The 24,924-nt window shown below is 33.0% G+C and overlaps 1 protein-coding gene across 8 annotated transcripts in view; it reads right to left on the bottom strand.

Moving 5' to 3' along the window:
- Positions 1 to 10,826: 10,826 nt before the first annotated feature.
- The window catches only part of BRIP1 (BRCA1 interacting helicase 1), a 202,323-nt gene continuing 188,225 nt past the window's right edge, over positions 10,827 to 24,924 (bottom strand). For 6 of the 8 annotated variants that reach the window (XM_067716377.1, XM_067716381.1, XM_067716378.1 and 3 more), the window contains 3 exons: positions 19,526 to 19,608; positions 17,037 to 17,270; positions 10,827 to 15,503 (listed from right to left, as the gene is read on the bottom strand). In XM_067716377.1, coding sequence (XP_067572478.1) covers positions 14,767 to 15,503; positions 17,037 to 17,270; positions 19,526 to 19,608 — 1,054 coding nt within the window. In that variant the 3' untranslated portion in view covers positions 10,827 to 14,766. The remainder of the gene's footprint in view (positions 15,504 to 17,036; positions 17,271 to 19,525; positions 19,609 to 24,924) is intronic. The other 2 variants (XR_010937588.1, XM_067716382.1) reach the window with 2 other exon arrangements.

Below are 24,924 nucleotides of genomic sequence, written 5' to 3'. Positions count from 1 at the left end.
CCCGTGTCCTCTGCATCGGCAGGCGGACGCTCAACCACTACGCCACCAGGGAAGCCCAAGAAGTGCTATCTTAACTGAGGAGGATTTGTATGTTTTCGATTGACACAATGTTCTAATAGTTGCCAAATAGGATGCAAGTGTTTGCTATAATATTTTGGAGTTTTTTCCCTCCAGATTTTCTTACTCACCACTGAATTACTCTTGGTTTTCTAATGCTGTCCAGTGAAATAAAGGTTTCAAGCTATATACATGTAGGTCTATAATCAAACCATATATGTGAACTGCAAAAACATTCCTTCTACCTTTTCTATTGACATAAGAGTGTTATACCACCTAAAGCAGACAAGATATTCTTACGGTGCAATGTGATTTTTTTATTGATGCAGTCATTTAAAGAGTACTAGTATTCAAGTACTAATTTAGTATAAATAGGAGCAAAAAAATAGAGAAGGGTTATAAATAGGCATAAATGAGAGAAATAAGGCAATAAGAAAAAACAGATTTACAGAAAATGTTTAAAAACTAATATTATTCAGTGGGTGTTTTAAAGATAAAAGGAAAAAGGGAGATGTTAAGAATTGTAAATCAGAGAAAATGTAGTTTGTTTATCCTGCATGGTAATAAAAATATAAAAAATATATCTTCTACAAGCTATTAAGGTAAATATGATGCATCTAGGTTAAAAATATTAACATCTCTAGAGAACACCTCATTTTCCTCAATAAGATGCCAACAATAGCTATAAAAACCACCCTCAGTAAAGCCAGAAACAGCAGAACTAATCTTTCATTTGCATGTAGTACATTTACACAGTCATTTCAGATTTTAGATCTCCAAATACCTTCAATGCTTAAAAAGAATCATTATATTAAAACAAGCAAAAAAAATCTGAATTTTATTGTGCTACTATTAGGTAAGATTAAACAAGAGAATAAAAAGTGAGTTATATCTCAGCAACACAGGTGATGGTTATGTTCGGTTAACATATGATAAATGATATAATGTCCTAACTCACTAATAAAGTGTGTGATATGGATGGATATGATATAGGCATAACTATAAAAGAGAAAGCCATATTTGAAAGCTAATCCCCAGTGGTCCCAACCAAAATAAGGTTATGCTTACCCTCCTGTCTAAATTTCTTATCAGGCAAGACAATGGAACAAAACCTTGTTACAAAATCTTTATTACATTTCCAGTTGGGAAGAGTAAATTAAAAGAAATAAAATATATAACCCTGCCAGAACTTTTCAATGTTCCCATACTGCCAATTTTACCTTCCTTGGAAGAAAGACTAGCTCTATTTTTTTCCCACAGAGAAGTATTAATTGTAAGGCATAATTCACCAGCCCACCAAGGAATAGTACTTAACTATGCTCTTCCTGTGAGCATTCAATTAACTGTATGCTTATAAATGGCATTTCCTCTGAATGTGTATTGAAACTCACCTTATAAAATCCACAGCAGTAGAGCATTTCTTGTTTCTAAGGGACTATGATACCATTTCATGATGCTAAAACAGGAACATTATAGTTTAAGTTGTTCATATACCTACCTATCATCAGACAACTTAAAAACTAAAATGGTAAATGTTCTAACCTCTAATTTTGCTAATGCTGGGATAATGAATGATCCTGTTCTTTTTAATAACTAAAGACTTCTAAAGCAATATTAATAACAATAATAATGTACCATTATTATCATTATGATTATTGTTGCATGAGCTCTTGCATCATCATTCCAGGCACCATTCTAAGTGGTTTATAGGAACTAACTCATTTAATCCTTATAACAACCGTATTGGTTAGGTATTATTATTTCCCCAGTTTTGCACAAAAATAAACTAAAGCACAGAGAAGTTAAGTAACTGGCTCTAGGTCATGGAGCCAATAAAGAGGCAGAAGTAGAATTTGATATCCAACCAGTCTCACTGTAGAGTTCACATTCTTACCTGCCACACTATATTACACTAGGAAAATATTTTTAAAAATCATACTACACTTGGTTACCTGGGATTTTATTTTACTTTTTTAAGTGATGTTATTCATAGTTCTTTAAGAACATACTTAGTCTTATTCATAGAACATATCTGGTGAAAGTACTTCCATCCTCTGATGGAACTGTAAAGTCTATAACAAATTGCTTACATTACTATTACAACTTTGACTCTGCTTGGTTTAGGATGTGTGCTGGCAGTGTACCTTGAATTGGAAATCCGATCCTTATCTTACAAGGCTGATCTTTGGCTCATGTCTTTGTCTCCAATGTATATTTCATCCTGATTAGGCTTAAATGAACAGATTAAAAAACACACAGAGATAAGACAATTACTTTAATAACGCAAATTTTTAAAGTAGAATTTCACTGCAATATGGAAGCACAACGTGTCTAATTTTTCTATGCTGCCATACTAAATGGCTTTTTAGTTTTAGCTTTAATACTTCTGCTTTAATGCCAGATACTAAAGTACTATACTAGGAATAGCTCATCTTTAATAGTATACATACTTTATATATTTTTTAATTAAAAGAGAGAATGGGCCTTATTAATTATATTTATCATCAGCATAGCAGTATAGTTATGCATAAGCAGCTCCATATTAAATTTCAAGGACAAAAATATATAAACTTACCCTTGATTCAGCAAGGTTTCTAGGGTCACTTATTTCAGCACCAATTAAAGGACACGGGAATAGAGACTGGTTGATACAATTTCTACACTGCAGGTAGATGGTTAAAGAACATTCTTCCATATTCCAGATGGCATTTAAAGATAAACCTGTCTCCATGCCTACAGAAAATTTAAAAAGGCCTTTCATAAACCCTGAACTACCAGATTCAACATCTCAATTTCACTTATAAAAGTTTAATAGAAAGTGAACCGCATGTTAAGACTGGATAATGTTTTTGAAACCATTAGTTTAACGTATTTTTTTAAAAAAGGGAAAATTTTAACGTTAATAATCTTTGGTCTAACATAGACGAGTACAGAAAATAAGTTTACAAAAAGAGTCATTGCTTACACTTGCTAATGTCTATTGTGTAAATTCATTATTTAATTTTACTCTCATAGTAACTCTGAGGTAAGTATTATTGCCCTCATTTTATGGATAAAGAAACTGGGTTTCAGGGAGTATAAGTTAAAGTTAGAAAACAGTAGGCTGGGATTTAACATGTCCAAATCCAAAACTCATGCGCGATCCCTTCGGCTTAGTGCCCTCCTAAGAATCAAAATTGTTTTCAGGAGAAAAATGTAATTCTTTGCTTTCAAATAAAACCATGTATAATTGAGAGACCTATGAACAAATCTCTATAGTCTATTGTACAATAAGAATAATCTGTTTACATTAATTGTGAAACGGTACCTCTAAAAATTTTAACACCAGTTCGTTTTAAACAGAAATTTGATTATCACATAAAAATATGAGAATGCAATCTTTCCCGTAATAGAAGCTATAATAGAAAATACAAAAAAAAAGAAAATACATGAAGATTCATATTCTAAGAGAAGACTATTTTAAAAGAATATTACTTTAAATGCAAATAGTTCCTCAGCAATTAGAAAAAGCAAAGTAATTTTGCTCAAGCTTCTACACTGTAATATGTCTGTGGGAGTAGCATTGTTCCTTTTACAGTACATTCATAACAATAATAGGTATCACCATTATACATCTGCTTTCAGGACAAAAAGTTTCTCCATACTCTTTAGTTGAACTATCCACCAAACAAACCTCAAATATGCAAGGACAATATTTTATGTTGGACTGACTTTTTAATAAAGTGAGTAAAACTCCAAGTTTTTATGAAGTGAGAGCTCCAGGGGTTAAATGAGCACTCGCTATCTTTGGTAGGAATTAATGGTGCTATATAACAGGTGTTCAGTTATGGCGGAGAGAAGACAATAGATCAAGAGAGAACCTCTCCTATACACTCCACTCTCCCAATCTCTTTTGGGACTGAATTGCATTTGTGTCTGGAAGTCACTGAAAAAAGAGTAGTGGAAACTGAGAATGAGGAGACATTGCATGATGTAGCTAGGAAAAAAAATTAACAACATAGCCTTTCACTTCAAGCTTAAGGGTATACAGATGAAATGGGAAGGATTTGTGTAATGATAGGACTGAATCTACGCAGAGTTGTAGTTCTCAAAAAAACTTCTTATAGTCTTCCATATTGCACTAAGCCCAAAAGTTCTTAACAACCACATATTCAGTTTTTGATAAATGAGTACATTCTCGCAAGAAAGAATTTCCAATTCCAGAAAAAAATATTGAAATTGGTCAAAGCTGCAAAATACTAAAGGGACATTATTAGAACCATATGATCTGACCATGTTTCTGCAGACATTTGTAACCTAAGTAAACATTCAGACTTGTCATGAATGGTCCACCTTTGAGGGGGTAGCAGCAGGGAAAATCCCAAGTTATAGTTTTAAGTGTTTTTTATGCTTAAGTATTGAATGAATGGATATTCTCACAGAACTTATGACTCAGTTTTTAAATGGGTAGAAAAGAAAGTTTAGATGAATCCACTGATGTTGAAAATGGGTAAATAATAGATGCTTGGTTATCTGAAGACAGGACTTTGGAATAAAAGTAATGTTTCTACCTGGCCATATTGCTTCTAGGAATGAGTGGAGTTTAGGATTATTTCTGAGTGAGTGCAGGGCCTGGGATAAATCATAATGTGTGGCCTAGTCCCTTCTACCGAACATTAAAAACAGGTATTGGCAGAATAAAAATGAACATGATGAACAGGCTTGAAAGTGGCCAAGAAATTGTAAAAGGGCAGTAGACAACCTGAGACTTATTTATGCAAAAGAAAAAGGACTTGGGTTTATAGGTCGTTTGTTTGTATATAATAAGCATACATCCCATTGTTTTTTAGGAGGAGCTGGTGGAACCCAGTACCTTTTATCCTATAGGTTGCTTCCATGAGCTACTGCCCATCCTTTACCCAGGTCAAGACTATCAACACATGCATGAGATCTGGATTTGTAGCCCTTGGGAATATTTTTTGGAAGTCATTATCAGACACAGATAGATCAATGCCTCATCTGTCCCAATGGGACATTTCTTATTTATACATTTTTGTTTTGAACAGAGTTTGAGATTCTGTTTTATCTTTTCTTCCTTTGCAATTCTTGAGACAGTGGAACTTATTTTAAAAAGCGAATTAAAAATTGCTTTTCATTTTAGAAGTCACATGAAAATGAAAAAGGTGCCTTATTTACACCTGAAGACTTTAGAAAACAAGGAAGCTATATAGTCATTAAGTTTACCTTCATTATTCACTGAAGTCTGATAAACCATTTATGTGGCTTTTAAATGGTTAAGGGCAGCAATGTCATTGGTGACATAAAATACATTTTTTTCTTCTGATCTGTACTCAACTCAGTTAAGCAATGGCAAAAGGATTTTGTACAATTTAATTTAACATTCAGAAAGATTCTTTGGAGTCTCATCAGCAAGGTATTCTTAGAAAAAGCTTTCCAAAAAAATTCCTAAGAAAAGAATAAGATGAAAAATATTTAGGAAAGGCATAGCACACTAACAATGATATTAGTTTCCTAAAAACAAACAAACAAACAAAAAACTACTGGATGCAGTAATTTATTAAGGTGTTTGTATATGTATGTCAATCAGAAGACAACTCAATGGAGAATTATTGCACATAGTGGTAACAATAAAACAAGTATATTATCATTAAAATATATTATCAGCAATATGTACTGCTTCTCATAAAAAACTCTTTAGTTAGATGAAGTCCAAAGAATGAGATTGAGTGGCTTTATAACTGGTATCTTAATTTTTATATTCTTAGTTGTCTAAAATTGTACCTTTCTCTTAGAGTGCCTTGAGAAAGAGGCTAAGTTAATATGAACTAAACTATGTTAAAAACCGTGTGGCGTGTTGCTATCAATGACCTTTGTCTAGGTACTAAATCACTCTGGGCCTCAGTTACCTCATGTTTAATATAAGGGAAGTAGATGACTTCTAAAGTTCTGGCCTACTCTAGAATATTAAAACAGTAATAAAAGTATAGTAAACAAATAAAAGCAGTACTTAACTAGAAGTTGCTAGTCTCAAGATAACATGATTCAGTTCAGTTTGTGGAACTAAACAGTGCCATAAATTGGGTACTTACTATTTTAAAGCATGTACCAGATGTAAGAGTGCCAAAGCAAACAAGGTCTTAATTTGTACAAACATCCAAGTCTGGTACAAAAGACAGAAGCAAAAATAAACAACTTAATGTTGAAAATACTATGTTGAAGTTGTGCACTGCAGCGGGGAGCAAGAAAGTTAGATGAAGTATACTTAATGCATTTGGGAGGACATGGTAAGTTTTCAGAGGACTAATGCCTTAGTTGAACTTCTCAAGATGAATATGAGTTTGTCAGGTAAAGGAGAAGGGAACTCTGCACAGATGGAAGAACATTAGCACAGGCAATGGATGTGAAACAGCATGGTTTGTTTTAAAAACTATTCTTAAGTATAAAGTTAGCACAGGGTGCCAGGAGATGAGGTTGGAGACGTTAGCAAAGACCAGATCACAAAAGTCTGGTATGTCTTAGAAAACAAACTTATGGTTACCAAAGGGGAAAGGGCAGGGGGATAAATCAGGAGGCTGGGATTAACACATACACACTACTATATATAAAATAGATAACCAACAAGGACCTACTGTATAGCACAGGGAACTGTACTCAATATCTTGTAATAACCTATAAGGGAGAAGAACCTGAAAAAGAACATATATATATATATTTGTATTTATATATATATATATATATATATATATATATATAAACTGAATGTGCTGTACACCTGAAACTAACATGACATTGTAAATCAACTATACTTCAGTAAAATGAAAAAAAAAGTCTGTTATGTTTTCATGTAGAGTTTTGACTTGATCTTGTATATAAAAAGATTTTAAACAGGTGAGTGAAGTGATTTGTTTTTTAGACTAGTTAAATGGCAACAAAGTAGAAGGGGGACTTTTGGGGATGGACTGGTGGCATAGTGACTAGTAAAGAACTATTACACTAGTCTAGGACTTCCCTGGTGGTCCAGCAGTCAAGACTCCATGCTCCCAATGCAGGAGGCCTGGGTTCGATCCCTGGTCAGGGAACTAGATCCCGCATGTTGCAACTAAAAGATCCCATATGCCGCAAGTGAAGATCCAGCATGCCGCAACTGAAGATCCCACACGCAGCAACGAAGATCCCACGTACTGCAACTAAGACCCGGTGCAGTCAAATAAATAAATATTAAAAAAAACACAACCATTATACTAGTCTAGAAAAGAGATTATGAAGGTCTGAATTAATGCAGTCACTGTGAAGATGGAAAGTAGGGGATAGTTGAGCGATATTGCTCAACTCAAAAACTTGGATGACCTGATATTTAATATTTGGAGAACTAGATGGATGATGGTGCCACCAGTGAAACAGGAAGAGCAGGTTTCAGAAAAGAATTGTTTTATACAAATTGAGTTTGAGATGCTATGGGATATCTAGGATGTTGAGCAGTCAGCTGGATGATGGGTCAGGAATCATCAGCAAGTAGTTCAAAACAGGATACGATTATCCAGAGGAAGCATATCAACTGGGAAGGGAGCAGGGGTGAGAAAAGAAACAAGATGTAAATTTAGTCCAGTTACTGGTGGTTAGGGAAGAGAGGGGAACTAGTCAGGGAAAATACATGAGCTGAAAAGCAACGCTGAGAATCCAATCAAGACTAGAAGCCATCTACTGTAGTGACACCAATCCACACTACTATACATAAACTTCAGCAGTGCTCAACTTTCCAGTGTAGTAACAGCAAAGACAAACTGATATTAAACTAGGTTTGGGGATTCCGCAGGACTGGGATAGAATGACAAAGGTGGATAGGAGTTCAGGACACCAGCGGGAGAATAGTTCCAGTGACTGATTATGAAGTCCAAACCTGGAAGTAAGGAAGAAAGACTGAAGGAAGGAGGCTGATAAGCTGGGAGAAAACTGAGGGAGTAGGTATAGGAGGAGGAATGGAGTAGGGTGTAGTCAATGGAAAAGGGTAGATGAAATGGAGGTGAAATCATAGGAGTTGAAGTCAGAAACTGAGGCTTTGGTATTAGGTATGCTGGTAAGGTGTTAAGAAACTGGAATTGAAAGTTATGACACTTTGGTACTAGTTCTGACTCAAATGTCACTAGTTAGCTATGTTACCCAAGGTAATGTTAAGCTTTTTGAGTTGTTTTAAGGAGATTCCTTTTTTTCATCGAAAAATATTTACTAAGCACGTACTACGTGTCAAGCAGTTTACTATTCTCCAGGATGGTTTCTACCCTCAAAAAGCTAATACTCCTTAATGGATGTTAATGTACCTTCATTTAATATTATTAAAATGTTGTAAAATTATTCTGGAAAATGCCCCTTAGGATAAAAAGTAGGATCGTGAGGCTTGCTTTCAGAATTCCAAGACTATACCTTTCATAGAGAGATTCTGGAAAACAAAAGTGGACTAATAAAATCAATACAAAGCCCAAAAATACGTCAACCAAGACCTTGATTGTGGTCTCATTACTATGTTTTATTTTCCTCATTTATAAGAATGAGGATAATACCACCTGTGTTGCTGACTTTGGCAGGCTATTTTGAGAACCGAATGAAGTAACAGTTGTCAAAGCTCTATGATACACTATACTACATGCTATACTCTAAGGCACTACAGATATACTTGTTATGTTCTTGTTTTGTTCTGTTTGGGTAAGTTAACACTCAATAACCCAGAATAGAGAAGTTAAGAGATCTGAAGATGGGCACTTCAGGAAACGTAGCATATCCTGAAATTCCTCAAGAATATATTTTAAAATTGAGCATTTTTCCATTAAAATTTAAAAAAAAACCTGTTAAGAATTTTCCTGTGTTAAACAGATTATGCTGTTAACTTACAGATCCTCTATAATCTTAATTGTGCTTAACAGTATGCATATACTCAACAAACACTGCCTTGCCTGTATTACAGCTCCTATCACACTGTACTATAAATAAGTGTTTACTTATATGTGAATTAGGCTGTGAATTCCTAGTAGATATATCCTCATCATACTCATCTTTGGTATCCCTAGAGTATAGCACTGCTCTTAATACAAAGTAGGCTCTCAAAATACAGCAGATGAAAAAGTAGATGAATGATTAAATGCCAGGTAATATGAAAAGTGCCTGGATTCTTAGGGGTCACAGTGGGCCAGAGAGACAGACTTCTCAACAATTAATTGCAATACCAAACAACAAATACTACACTGGGACAAAGGCAGGAAAAATTAACTTTGTCCCAGGGTCATAATGGGCTTAAAAGGTTTACAAAATAGCTGTCATTTTTGGCTAATCAATTAGTTAGCATGAAATCCAATTCCTATTTTAGAATCCAATGTGTCAGAATAGTACTGTTTATGAATATCTCAAAGAGAATGTACAAAATTCTTTGTAAGTTAAAATTGGTAAAATCACACCCTTTGGAAAAAAAGAAAGAGAAAAGACAATCTCTGGCCCACAGCTGAAGGATTAGAGAAAATGTAAGGGATTTAATGCTGTTAGGGTAAGAATAACAAATTTGGAAAGAGAAGGGTCACTAGTCTTGAAATTAGTCAAATGAAATAGGCATTTATGAAAGCCAAGTATTCATATATAAAGTCCTGATAGAAATACATTATTAATAGAATGTATCAATTAATTTAGTCAGTAAATATAATGTTGGGAGTACAGCAGTAAACAACACAGACTGCCCCCACCCCCAACAAAAATCCCTGCCCTATGAATTGTACATAGAATGTTCTCAGTGCAAATTACAGATTTCAGTGTTCTGCTGCTGACATTTTTGTTTGTAATGTGCACACATTTTAAGATATAAAAATGAAATGTAAAAAATGGAAAATACATTTTCACAATATTTAACTACACAGAATTTTTAATAAAGCTCCAAGTGCCTTTCAGCGCTTGGACCAAATTCTAACAGGTTTATTAGTCCTTTTGAAGGTGCAGTGTCAGGATACTGAGAAAACAATTGTACTAGATTATTGTTGCAGTTTCCTAACAACTACCATTTGGACAGTGGTTCAACATTTATAAAGTACTTTCACATATTGTATATCATCTCACTTAATCATCACAATACTTTTCTTAGGTAGAAACTGCTCACTTTTTTCACCCCCAGAAAATAAAGCTGAGGCTCAATGAGTTAAAATAATATGACCAAGGCCACTCAGTAAATAGCAGGGCCAAAACTCAAAGTCATACTTTTGACCCCCAATTCTGTTATCTGTCTCCTTGTCTGATGTAAAAAAAAAAAAGCTTTTATGCACTCTATTGCACCTGATACTCATAATGTTTGATTTATTTCTTATGAAATTATTATTTATTAACATTTTAAGGTGAAGAAACAGAAGTCCAGAGAAGATAAGTAACTTGCCCAAAGTAAGTCAGCAGGTGGTATCAGAACATGTTTCCATGTCTAATGGTAACAAAGTCCATGTATATTGCCAATCAACTTTAAAGACTGAAATATGGAAATATTAATACATCAATCTACCTTACTGTAATTTAGGTTGGTCCATACTAAGGATGGCACAGAGTAATTTTTTATATTTCCTACTGCCTTCTGCTTTAGGTAACCACAAGCAATAAAATCCTGACTGGCAAGGTGGATTACTTGGGTCCTTTTACAACAGATACAATAAAAGAGATCAATGTTTGAAAGGATGGTTAACATTTAAATATGAATACCACAACACTAGTTTGAAAAAAAGGGAAAATATACCAAGACAATTCTTGATCCAAAATAACAACAATCAGTATTTAATATCTCTAAATCTTTTCACTATATATGAATCATACATAAAAGACGATGGCATCTAACTTAGTTTACATACATGACATGCCACCTGTACAATCAGTACTTTGTAACAGAAAGGAGACAAAGGAAACCTTTTAAATTAAGCTTTGTAAATACAGATGTAAAATCATGTGAAATGGTGAAATTTTGGGTAAAAGCACAAGAGAATCAAAATCACAAAAGACCAAAATTAAAAAACACAAACTATAAAGCATACTAAAATATGTACCTCACTGTGCCTTGTGAACAAATATTCCTTTTAATCAGAATTTACCATTAGATTTTCAAAGGTTAATTTCTGGGAATACAATTTTTGTTTTCCTTGTAATACATTGAAACTTGTTTATTATAGAGTAGAATTTGGTATAAGATGGGTTGTTTTGGATCTTGTCCAGGAGTTCAGTTACTGAAAGCACTTCATTATAAGATGGCTTCACCAATAAGGTGATCCACTGGCTCAGATCACATGGATTTTACAACAAGGCCCCATTGTAGAGTACAGGAAGCCAGGCAGCTAATGGTCTATCAAATGAAACCTTAAGAAACAAAATGCTTTTTTTTTTTGGTAGACATGAAAATTGTTTCAGGCTAGAGAATCATAAGCCTAGGTCATCTATTTAAATTTCCATTTCCTGAAGTGATGTCTTTATGTTTAATCGCTGCACAGATACTTTATATTAAAGTTTTATCTTCCTTAGACATTCACTGTTTGATGTGGTATTAAATTTATTTTTTATTATGAAAAAGTTCAGAAAAAATAAGTTCAGTTTTAATACTGCCTTTTTATTTACAAAAAATTGACTGCATTTGTCTATAAAAATAGACAAGACTCTACCACAAATTCGTAACAGTTAAAGTAAAATCTTGTGCAGCTTACTGATAAATCTGAGGCTGAAAAGATCATGAGCAAGAATAATTCTGTAGTAAGCAAATACCAAAATAATGCCATCAGAGATTAAATAACTAAATAACCAGTCTTTCAAGTGATTTTACAATAGGTGTTTTGACTTCATGGAGTTTTATAAGCAATTTCAAAGAATTAAATATTTTGAATGTGTTTTACTACAGGAACATAGCATGAGAAGGTCATATTGCAGAAAAATAATATAGAAAAGCATGTGAACTTAGAAACAATACAAAATTAAAAACCACTTAATAATTAAATGCATAGTAGTAGCACAAAGAGTTGTCATTAATTTCCAACACAATTATTAAAGGTTTTAAATGATTCATGTAAACTTTAAAAGTCAAGTCATGAAGCATCTACTCTTCACAATGTACCTTTCTTCCATGAACCAAGCCCCTTCTCCAGCTGGTAGTTTTCCTGATTCGTGGCCTGAATGTTCTATGTATTTTCAGCCCTTAAATAAATTCAGTATTAGATGATTATTTCATATGCATGGAACGGGTAAGGCAAATTACTTGATAAACAATTTCTATCTTATATATCTCAGCCTTAAAAAATAAACGAGACAAGTAACTTACCCTTCCTACTACACAATGCTTCTTTATTGTCAGTTTATCTCCTATCTGTCTATCTGTCTATCTATCTATCTATCTATCATCATTAGGGAAGTCTTTGTATAAAGCAAGAGTGTACTCCAGATATATGATTGATTTACCAAGTAATAATTGAGGGCTTGCCATGTGCCAGATACTCTTTTAAATGCTTTTACATGTTTTAACTTAAACTTTCTAAAACATCTCTTTAAAAAGTATTTTATCACTAATGAAAATGTTTTACCTCACACTCTTTATAAAGGCTAGACTTTACTTCTTGCAATACCAACCTGGTCAAGGCTGTGATCTGAGGAGACTATATACCTGATTCAACCATGATACCATTGTACAAAATTTTTGAAGCACCTCTTGGAATTACTAAAAGCTTGTGCCACATCTCTATGTACATTCTCAGTAATGGAAATTTTTAGCCTTGGAGAGAATTAGATTTTGGAAAGAATAAATTATATCTAGGGAAAGGGATGGTATTTGAGATCAAGCTGGATAATAACACTAAAAAATAATGTGTTTCATTTTTCTCAGGTAGTTTACCAAATCTTCTAAGGGCAATTTTAAGGATTCAAAAATATTTTAATTGCAGCATTGGTAAAATAAATACTTGCTTCCCAAGTTATTATGTACATATTCATACAATTATTCATGTTACCTTTTATACAAATGGTTTGCTTTATTTTAAGCATTTTGCAACCAAAGCAAATGAAAATTTATTCAGAATAAAATATCAACATATATTCCTTTAAATTATGGATTTTTAAAGCTGAAAGGGATTTGCATGATTTTATAGTACTAAAGTACACATTTCACAGATGAAACTAATTCCCCAAAAGGCATGGTGATTGCCAACATGACTTAGCAAATTAGTGGCAGAGCCAAGAATAGAGCCCAAGTCTCTTGTCTTCCACCTGGTATTTTTTCTACTACCACACCACCCTTGATGTGTGGATTAAGAACTGTTCCAAAGATGACAAATGATTTCACCCTTTCAAAACAATTTAAAAATTACCTTCTAATCCAGTGCTTGAAACTTTTTACTGATCACCTAAGAAAAAGATCTAATACTAGGTGGGACTGAATATATCCCAATCTGCAGATATATTCTTTAACTGGTAAATTATCAATTTAAATTTCTTTGAACTATGCTTAGAGTTGTAACATCCAATGTTATAGAAACAATTAAGCTGTATTCAATATAAATGTCATCAAAATGAAAGTAAACATATGCATATATAATAAATCATTGTTCCAAATGAATATAAAAGATACCTGACTGCTGAGAATTTTGACTTGAAAATAATAAACCGCATCAACAACTTGAACAGCTCATAAAATTTCGATTCAAATCACTCCAAGAAGGCTAAATGTCTATTGAGTAACAGATGTTTCTTGGAAAAGATTGGTGAATGTATTTTTGGAATGATGTCAGAGAAGAGCTACTTTTATAACCATTTTTGATCAGAAGTGTAGCTTCATTCACAAAAACCAAGAGTCAAAATTTACAGAAAAGCTTACTGGGCTATAAGGGAACATTTTTCAGCTACAGTTACATGTTTAGCTTTACTTATTAAATTTATATTTGAAGTTTTCTATCTTAGTTGCATAAATGAAGCCTTTATGCTAGAACATGTCACTTTTTTCCGCAATGGTGATGAAGCTAAATAATTAGAATTGAAAATTTGGAGTCCTTCATTTGGCATTTTATAATTTTACATAAATTTGTTTAAAACATGCTTGGTTTTGATTTAACAAACAAAAATGTAAAACAATTTCAATTAAAAATACATGTAGTTTTCTTCCTTAATTCTTAATTACTTATAAGGAGGCAGTTTAATACAGGAATATACTTTTCAAGAAAACTGATTTCTAAAAAAAAAAAAACCTCAGACTGATCTGAGGTAAAATCTACAGTGAAACATGACTGAGGGGTAACTGGATTAGATTGCTATTAATTTTTACGCATCAGTATGAAAACAAGTGGATGAAGAGGACTACAAAATACAAACATTTATGTGAAATTTAAAGTGCCTTAGGAAACTACATATCTTCCAGATTGATTAATTTAATATTGCATTTAGCTAAGGAAGACTTGGAGGAAAATATTTTTTATGCATCAGTTTATCAAAACTTGAGAATAGTAAAACTTATATTTCTGAACATAATATAGACTTTGGATTAAAGTGAATTATATATCTCAAATTAAAAAAAAAAGCTATGTCACTTATCCAATGTACAAATTATCATTTACAATAGAGTTTAATATAAGCATGACGACATGTTTTTATACCTTGACAGTTAAGTATTATTACCTAACACCAGGGAACACATCTTTATTTTTGGGAGGAGACTGTTTAAAGTTCTTTATATCCATTTCATGAGTTTTTTCCCAGTTCCAATTCATTTATATGAGTCATTTTTACATTACTACCAATATCATCAACTTTACTTTCTTTAATATGCGTGAGTCTATTCAACTTTGTGCCTGTGCAATCCTCAGCTTTCATTTCTCTGACTGAATCCATTCCTTTCATAGTTTTAATTTCAAAAAGATCTTCAGCTAAAATGCAATTTGAATTATTAGCCAATCTGTTGTCTCTATCAGTTCCAACTAGTTCATTCTTTTCTTCATTTGTATCTATGGGATCATAAAGTTCGGGTGTAAAATAGATAGATTCATCCTCTGCTTCTGTATTTGAAGTAGAAAGTTCAGCTTCTTCACTTACTAGAGATAACAGAATGTCTGGATCTTCTGGATTCAGGAGAGTAGCATTAATCTTTATTGATGGAACAATGGTTTCCGATTGAGGGCATGGTCCAAGTGATGTGTTTACTGTCAGAGAGGAGGACTCATATTTATCAGTGAGTGGCAAAACTGCTTCACGTCCCTTTTCTGTTTTGAAAGTGGAAGAATTAGAGGCACAGTCCTCTGATGACCTAAACTTAGGTGTTCCAGTCAGAATTTTACCAGTAAGATACTGTTCCAGAAAATTACTGCCAGACCAGCTAACTCTGTTTGTTTGTTTGTTGAAGGTTGGGCTTGTGGATCTGGAAATCACAATTTTTTCTGCTCCTACTGCCTGGGCAGACTCTTCCAATAATAATGGATCATCTACAAATACAAAGATATGAGTGTTAACTTTCTGTTCCTAATGTAATATTTGTTATATTAAAACAATTTTTGTTAGAAATACTGAAATAACTGTATAGGATACATAATTGAGAGCCCATAACAAGTAGTAGCAGGACTTCCATCTTAGAATGGAAGCATTCTAAGCAATCCATCTTCAAGCACAACATGTTAACTCTGAAAGGAATCTTAGGTCTCCAGTGGTTCCCAGCCCAAGTTATAATGCTGTCTGGTAAACTATCAAATTCCACACCAGGGACCTCAGAAGTGAACAAGAAAAGAAATGGTAAAAAGGAAGAGGAAGAAGGATGAGTAAAGGAGGGAACAGGCTGTAAAAATGCCTTAAAAATCCACTCACCAGTGATTGAGAAAAACTGACCTAGACTAATTCCCTTAAGGAAACTGACAACCACCAAGACTAAGTTATTTGCTTAAAGTTATAGAATTGGTTGGTAATCAGACCTGGACTAGAACCTAGCTTTCCTGATTATCAGTATAATGGCCTAGAATTCACTATGACATTTAGCTAGGATAGAAGCATATACTATAAAATATATAAAAAGTAATATATTAAACTACTATTATATATTAATTAAAACAATTAAAATGATATCCAATGATACAGAACAGTTTGACAAACTTTTTCTATAATAGGCCAGACAGTAAATATTTTAGGCTTTGTGGATCACATTGTATCTGTTGCAACTACTCAATTATGCTGTTCTAGTGCAATACATACAACTACTCAACTCTATTGTTGTGTACAATATATAAATGATTGGGTGTGACTGTATTCCACTAAACTTTACTTACAAAAACAGCAGGCCGAATTTGGTCCGCAGGCCATAGTTTGCTAATCCCTGATGTATTATATTCTAATATATTTTAAACTATATTTTAATTTTCTAAATTATATTTTAATCCAGTATATTCTGATATTTTAAAATATTATTTTTTTATCATTTAGAATAAATGACTCTCACTTCTCTAAAATAAGAAATTCATGTAAGACAATTATCTATAAATTAGGTCAATTTTTAATATCACCTTTAGAAAAACATTACCATTTGCATAGTGCTTTACAATGTTGTGATATTTATCATCTTATTAGATCTTTACAACCCAACCTGGAGGGATAGGTAGGCAGATATCCCTTCTATTAAGACTCAAAAAGTTAAGTGACTTGCTCGGGAGTGGGGGTCACAAAGTTAGTTAGTGGCAAAGCTTCTAAGTGGAAAACCAGGAAATATGTGTAGATCTCCTCAAAAATTTCTTCCCATTCTGATACAAATTATTTTATGATAACACCTTATAATAACCAACATATTTAAGGACATTAATCTGTAGCATAACAAATATCATTTCACTAAACGCAATGAAAGACTTCTCTACCAAATGTAAATGGTTAGAACTTTTCATATTTTTCTCCTTTCTGGAGATGATGTCTCTTGGTAAAGATGGACTTTTATCTATCATTTTAGGACACTGTAGCTCTTAGACACATTTTTACTTTACCTTCCCTAGGATATTCTGGTGATAGATGGCTTGCTGCTTCTAATAAATAAGTTGAGGTATTATCCTTCAAACAAGCCACTGCAAGCGGAGACTCATTGTCCTGTACAGATTTTCTGTCTTCTTTGTATACATCAATGACCTTTCGGTGCCTTTTGGAAAATTCAGCCAAGGACTCCAGAGCACTCTCAAAGGTTGAATGGTGCTGAATCAGCTGCCGAACCCACTTAGAAAGTCCTAAGGCAAAAAGTAAACCCAGCAAAGAAACTTTGGTTATTCAGTGAAGATATTATGTATTAAGAAAAAAAAATTAGATAACTTCTCTGGTGAGGTAATCTACTTTGAATTTAGAGGATACAGGGTGGTTCTCTACATTTTTCCTGCCTTTTTACCTTCATGTGTACAATATGCTCTTGTATCAGTAGCATTTCTCTTTACATGCAGTGATTGCCAACTGGATGGAGGGAAGAGGCAGTGGGAGTAGAATGGAGATGGGAAAATATTATTTGTCAATTAAGAATAACTGGGGAATAAGGCAAATTTAATTTTATCATAATTCCTCACAAAAAATTACCTACCTTTCAATTGCAGAGAAAATACAAGTTCTAAACAACACAATCTTTTATTCCAACTTTTAAATTTGACTCCTTTAGCAAAAATAAATTCAAGATTACAGTCTCATAGGTTTTTTTTGTTTGTTTGTTTGTTTCCCTTCTCCTTCCAATTCCAAATATATCAAACTATTCTGGGAGTAAAAGGAATAACACTGTTTTATGGGCAAATCATGTCCTATCTGAATATTTATTACATAATTATTTTTTAATATATAAATAATCAAGTTGTAAGGGACAAGGTTTGACCCTGTGACATGTGAAAACTGCGTAAAAATAAACCATATTAACAGTATAAGGTGTTTTGGAGTATGACTCACTTCAGAATGAAATTCAGATATTTGGACTTTAGAAAATAAATATTCTCTGCTGATGTTACTAAAACATCATCTTTTGGAGTAATTTAAAAAGTCACTATGGTATTTTAAGTTGAGAGGAAGGTTAAGACAGGGCTTCAAGCAACTTGAACTATTATTCTTTCATTTCAAATACATTCCTTTAGTTTTTCTGTTTAATGGAGATTTTCTATCAACTATTCTTTTGCGTGTTGAATTTAAACAAAAATTAGTCATCAAATGGAATTTGTATGTTGTTGTGCTGTATTGCCTAGATAAGATTTCAAAGTTTATGAGTCTCAGAAAAAATAAAAACCTTACAGAAAATAATGGAAAATACTTAATTCAAAAAAATCTCTCAACAAATCTGAACTACAAGGTAAAAATTTCAGTTCTAGATTTTAAAATAAGACAAAAAACCTTAAACAGCATTTCTTTAAAGTTCTTTATTTTTGTTTGCTTGGGGAAAATAATTATACCAAATAAGAATATGAAAATTTCCCAAATTGAAAAATTTTAGCGTTATAGTTATTGCTTTCATTTCGAACTTTTTGTGATCAAAGAAAGCCTTTTCAGTGTAAAATGTCAGTTTGCTTTTGAAAACTTGAAAGAATCTGAGCTCCACCTGCTGACTAAACATAAGCACTTAACATTTGTTTTTGATTATATCTTGGCCTTGGCTTGCTTTACAGGGAAAGAGAAGAAAAGACTAATAAAACAGCATTTCCTGCTTCAATCCAGGTGGATATGTTTTAATATTGAACCAAATATAATAATTAGGTTCTGAAATATAAAAAGTAGAGTCCATACCCATAGACAGCTAATCTGAAACAAATTAAAAAATTAGCATCTTTTCATTATAGTATGGTATGAACTTTTTAGCTCTAAAGATAACAATAAAAACGCAAGTACTTCCAACAGTTCTTTAATAACAGATGGATTCCTGGTATTAATTCGGATGAAAACTATAGGCACACAGTATTTGTTCATTTGAGTGGAGAAAAATGACCATGTACTTGATCTTGCAGCATGCAGTGGTGCTTTTTTTTCTTTTTAGAAAATACTAGCTCTAATATAAACTCTATAACAACTGAAGCATTTCTAAACAAACAAACACACACACATACAACAATAAAACTCAAATAATCCAGAATGAAAGAATAAAAAGAATCCGAAGCACCAAAGGATTGCTTGTGTGCTTAAATGTAAAAACTTAATATTTCTTGGAAAACTCATTTCTGTGGAACAGCTTTTTCCCTGACAATGGTAAATAAATTATTGCTATGTTACTGAATCAAATCCCACATTCTGGTGAAATTGAAGGATCTTGATTGATTAATACTACATCAGTAACCAGATTCTCCTCTATAAAGATTTTTTGTAAACACAGAAGCATTAAAAGGCTAGATTTCCAGTCAATGTGAATTTTTCCATGTTCGATCTAGTAATTCAAATTCTCTATCCAATTCTTTGCTTTAAAAATAGAAGTAATTAAATACCAAAGATTGTTACTAATTCGTACTCTAAGCCCAGCAGAGAATCTTACCAGATATGTATCGACTTGGGTTACTCCTGAAGCGATCATCCACTAGAATAAGAGCTCCCCAATCATTTTTGTGTCGAATACACCTATAAAAAATAGGGAGAAAATGAAATAAATATAACAGTGAAAATAAAGCCACATTTCTAGTGGGACAGACAGAAGGTTGAGAAAATCAATGATGTGTCTGTCAGGTATCAAAATCAATGACATGTCCTTTAATCAAAGTCATTATTATGAGTAAAGTTTTTAGAAACTACTCAGTACAATGTACCAAAGTAGATGTATTAAAAACTCTCCTACTTTTGCCAACTACTGATAACATACCCAAAAATGTTACATGCATTCTATTTTGAAAGACAAAAAAATTATAGAAAATATTTCCCAAAACATTCTTTACACACACAATATTTTTTACCTTAAGTATTATATTAGCTGTAGATTTTATGTACATAACTTTTATTCTGGTTTAACAAGTTTTTATCATAAATGAATAAGTTTGTAAAAAAATTTTTGCACCAATTGATATAATCATGTAGTTGTTCTTTTTAGACTGTTAACATGGTGGATTATACTGGCAAAATTTCAAATACTGAGCTTGCCTTTCTTTCATCCCTAGAATAACCATTATGGTCATGTGCATTATTCTTTTTATAGATTGTTGGGTTCAATTTGCTAATTTTTAAAATTTTAAACATTATTAAAATTTTTAAAATTTAGTGGTTTTTCAGTTTGCAGGGCAGAAATTGAGACACAGATGTAGAGAATAAACGTATGGACACCAAGGGGGGAAAGCAGCGGGGGGTGCTGGTGGTGGTGGTGGTGGTGTGATGAATTGGGCGATTGGGATTGACATGTATACACTGATGTGTATAAAATTGATGGCTAACAAGGACCTGCTGCATTAAAAAAAAAATTAAAAATAAAATTCAGTGGTTACATTTACAAGGTTCTGCAACCTATACCACTGTCTATTACAGAACATTTTTACCTCACCAAAAAGAAACCCCATGCCCATTAGTCACTCCCAATTACCCAGATCATTCCCCCTAACCCCTTGCAACCACAATCTACTTTCTGTCTGTATAGATATACCTATTTTGGACACTTCATATAACTAGAATCATATATGTCATTTTGTGTCTGGCTTCTTTCACTTAGCATGATGTTTTCAAGGTTACTTGTATCATGCATCAGTACTTTGTTCCTTCTTATGGCTGAATAATATTCCATTATATGGATATACCATAATTTATCCATTCATAAGTTAATGGGCATTTGGGTTGTTTCCACCTTTTGACGATTATGAATAATGCTACTATAAACATTTGTGTACAAGTTTTTATATGGATACATTTAAAAAATTCTTTTGGGTATATACTTAGGAATAGAATTGCTAGGTTGTATAACTCTACATTTAACTTTTAGAGGAACTGCTACATTTTTTTTTTTCCAAAGCAGTCACATAATTTTACATTTCCATTAGCTATGTATGAGATTTCCAATTTCTCCATAGCTTCACCAACACTTGTTACTGTCCATCTTTTTCAATAGATGTACCAGGAGGTATGAAGTGGTATTTCACTCTGGTTTTGATGTGCATTTCCCTAATGACTAATGATGTTCTGCATCTTTTCATGCGCACAATGGCCACGTGTGTATCCTTTTTTGGAGAAATGTCTATTTAAATTATTGGTCCAAATTAAAATTGCATTATTTATATTTTTATTGTTGAACTGTAAGAGTTCTTTATATATTCTGGATATAAGACCCTTATCAGATACATGATTTGCAAATATTTTAGAAACCGCTGCCTAATCCAAGGTCAAGAAAATTTATACCTTGTTAGTCTTTGATCCATTTTGAGTTAACTTTTGTATATGGTGTGAGGTAGGGGTCTAACTTCATTCCTTTCCAGGTGGATATCCAATTATCCAAGAATTATCTGTGAAAAAGACTATTCTTTCCTCATTAAATTGTCTTGACACTTTTGTCAAAAATCCATTCACTGTAAATGCATGGGTTTGTTTCTGGACCCTCAATTTTACCCCTTGTTCTACATGTCTGTATTACATCAATACAATACAGTCTTGATTACTGTAGTTTTGCAGTAAGTTTGAAATTGAGAATTGTCAGTTCTCCAGTTTTGTTCTTCTTTTTCAAATTTTTTGTGGCTATTCTGGGTCTCTTTCAATTTCCATATGAATTTTAGGATCAGCTTCTCAATTTCTGCACCCAATCCAGTTGGAATTCTGGTTGGGATTATATTAAATCTGTAGATCAATTTGGGGGAGAATGTTATCTTAATAATAATGTTTTCCAATCTGTCATCATGGAATTCTCCCATTTATTTAGAAATTTCTTTCAACAATATTTTGAAGCTTTCAGGGTACTTTCATTAAAGTTATTTCTAAGTATCTTGCTCTTTTTGATGCTACTGTAAATGGAATTAACTTGATTTCATTTTTGGATTGTTCATTGCTGGTGTATAAAAATGTAACTGATATTTGTATAGTGAATATGCATCCTATAACTTTGCTGAACTTGTTTTAGTTCTAAATAGTTATTTTTTATGGATTCCTTAGTATTTCTATGTAGAATATCACGTCATTTGCAAATTTAAAGATAATTTTACTTCTTTTCCAGTCTGGATACCTTTTATTTCTTTTTCTTGCCTAATTGCCCTAGCTAGAACCTCCAACACAAAAATGAATACAAGTGGTGAGAGTGGCCATCCTTATTTTATTCTCACACTTAAGAGAAAAATGATAACTTTCACCATTCAGTATGATGTTAACTATTGTATGCATAGATGCCCTTTAAGGTTTAGGAAGTACCTGCTATTCCTACTTTGTTGAGTGTTATATTGTCAATTGCTTTTTCTCATCTTGAGATGATCTTGTGGTTTTTGTACTTTAATATGGTGTTACACTGATTTTAGCTGAACCAATAAACTGGCAGGGTGTTGAACCACCTTGTAGTCCTGAGATAAATATCCACTTGGTCACTGTGTACAATCCTTTTAGTAAGTTGCTGGATTCAGTGTTCTACTTTTCTGTTGAGGATTTTTGCATCTATAACCATAAGAGATACTGCTCTGTAGCTTTCTTGTGATGTCTTTGATTACTTTTGGTATCAGGCAACACTGGCCTCATGGAATAAACTGGTACATGTTTCCTGTTCTATTTTTCCTAAGCGTTTGTAAAGGATTCTCTTTAAATGTTTGCTAGAATTCATCAGTGGAGTCATTCTTTCCTGGGCTTTTCTTTGTGTGAAATTTTCGTATTACTAATTCTTCCACCTCTTCACTTGTTACAGATCTATTCAGACATTCTACTGCTTGAGTGTCAGTTTCCATAGCTGTGTCTTTCTATGAATTTGTCCATCTTTTTTTTTAAAAAATAAATTTATTTATTATCTTTTTATTTTTGGCCGTGTTGGGTCTTCATTGCTGCACATGGGCTTTCTCTAATTGCAGCGAGCAGGGGCTGGTGGCTTCTCTTGTTGATGAGCATGGGCTCTCGGCACACAGGCTTCATTAGTTGTGGCATGTGGGCTCAGTAGTTGTGAACTGCGGGCTCTAGAGCACAGGCTCAGTAGTTGTGGCACACAGGCTTAGCTGCTCCACAGCATGTGGGATCTTCCCAGGCCAGGGCTTTAACGTGTGTCCCCTGCATTGGCAGGAGGATTCTTAACAACTGTGCCACCAGGGAAGTCCTGAATTTGTCCAACTTATCTAAATTATCTATTTTGTTGTCATACAATTGTTCAAGTATTCTCTTATAATGCTTTATATTTCTGTAAGTTTGGCAGTAACAACCCCTCTTTCATTCCTAATTTTAGTAATTTGAGTCCTTTCTGCATTTTTTCTTGGTTAGTCTAGTTAAATGTCAATTTTCTTGATCTTTTCAAAGAGCCAACTTTTGTTACCCTGACTTTTTCTACTTTATTTTCTATTTCCTTTATTTCCATTCTAATCTCTACTATTCCTTTGATCTGCTTGCCTTGGGTTTGATTTGCCCTTCTTTCCTTAATTCCTTAAGGTAGAAGGTTAGAGTACTGATTTCAGATATTCTTTTTTTTTTTTAATATAGGCATTTATAAAAATAAATTTCTCTCTGAGCACTGCTTTCACTCTACCCTCAAAATTTTGGTACACTGTGTTATCATATTCATTTATCACAAGGTATTTTCTAATCTCCCTTTTGATTTCTTCTTTGATCCACTGGTTAGGAGTATGTTCTTTAATTTCCACGTATTTATAAGTTTTTAAATTTTCTGTCTGTTACTGATTTATACTATCATTCCACTGTGATCAGAAAAGATACTTTCTATGATTTTAACCATTTAAAATGTATTGAAATTTATTCTGTAGCCTAACATATGGTCTATCCTGAAGTATGTGTCATGTACACTTAAGAAGAATGTGCATTCTGTTATTGTAGGGTAGAGTGTAATAAATATGTTAGGTTTGTAATTGTTGGTTTATAGTGCTGTTCAAGACTTTCCTTTTCTGTTGTTTTTCTTTCTAACTGTTCTATCCATTATTGAAAGTGGGGTATTAAAGTCTCCAACTATAACTGTTGAATTAATGGAGTGAAAATTTTATTAGAAAATCTCTAGTAACAAAAAGGTTATTTTGTCTGGTATTAGTATAACCAAATCAGTTGTCTTTTGTTTACTGCTTGCATGTCTTTTTCTGTTTACACTTGATCTAGTTGTGTTTTTTAACCAAAGAATTTATCTTTCAGGCAGCATAAAGCTGGATCATGTTCTTTTTAAAAAAATTCATTTTGCCAATCTTTTTCTTTTGATTGGAGTGCTTAGTACATTTACACTTAATGTAATTACTGATAAGGTAGAATTTACTTAGCTATTTTGCAAATATCCACTTTATTATTTGTTTTCTGTCTTTTTTGTTATTGTTCTTCCACTATTCCTTCATTACTGCCTTCTTCTGTGTGCAATAGATATTTGAGTTATTTTATTAATGGTTGCTTTGAGGATTATAATAAACACCTTAATTTATAAAAATCTATTTTGGATTGATAGCAACTTAATTTCAGTAGTATACAAAAACACTGCTCCTGTATAACTCTGTTTCTTCCCCCCAGCCCTTGTGCTATTACTTTAATATAAATTATAACTTTAAACATTGTACACCTGTGCAGAAAAGAGTTAATACAGCAGGCCAAGTTGCTTATCCCTAGAAAGGCCTGAATATAAGGTAGCCCTTGGTTGGTGTTTAGATTTCAGGGAGGGTTCCAATCACTAACTAAAAGAAAATCTCACTGTGTCTACAATGTCTGTGGAAAAATATGGTTAATGCTGAACACCTGCTTTGCTTCTGAGAGTCTAGACTTTGGGGAAATGTTAGGCAGAGTCTGCCTATACGACCAGCCCAA

Source organism: Pseudorca crassidens, chromosome 19 (assembly GCF_039906515.1).
Source record: "Pseudorca crassidens isolate mPseCra1 chromosome 19, mPseCra1.hap1, whole genome shotgun sequence".
Taxonomy (NCBI): Eukaryota; Metazoa; Chordata; class Mammalia; order Artiodactyla; family Delphinidae; genus Pseudorca; species Pseudorca crassidens.
This window is presented reverse-complemented; position numbering and strand designations above follow the sequence as displayed.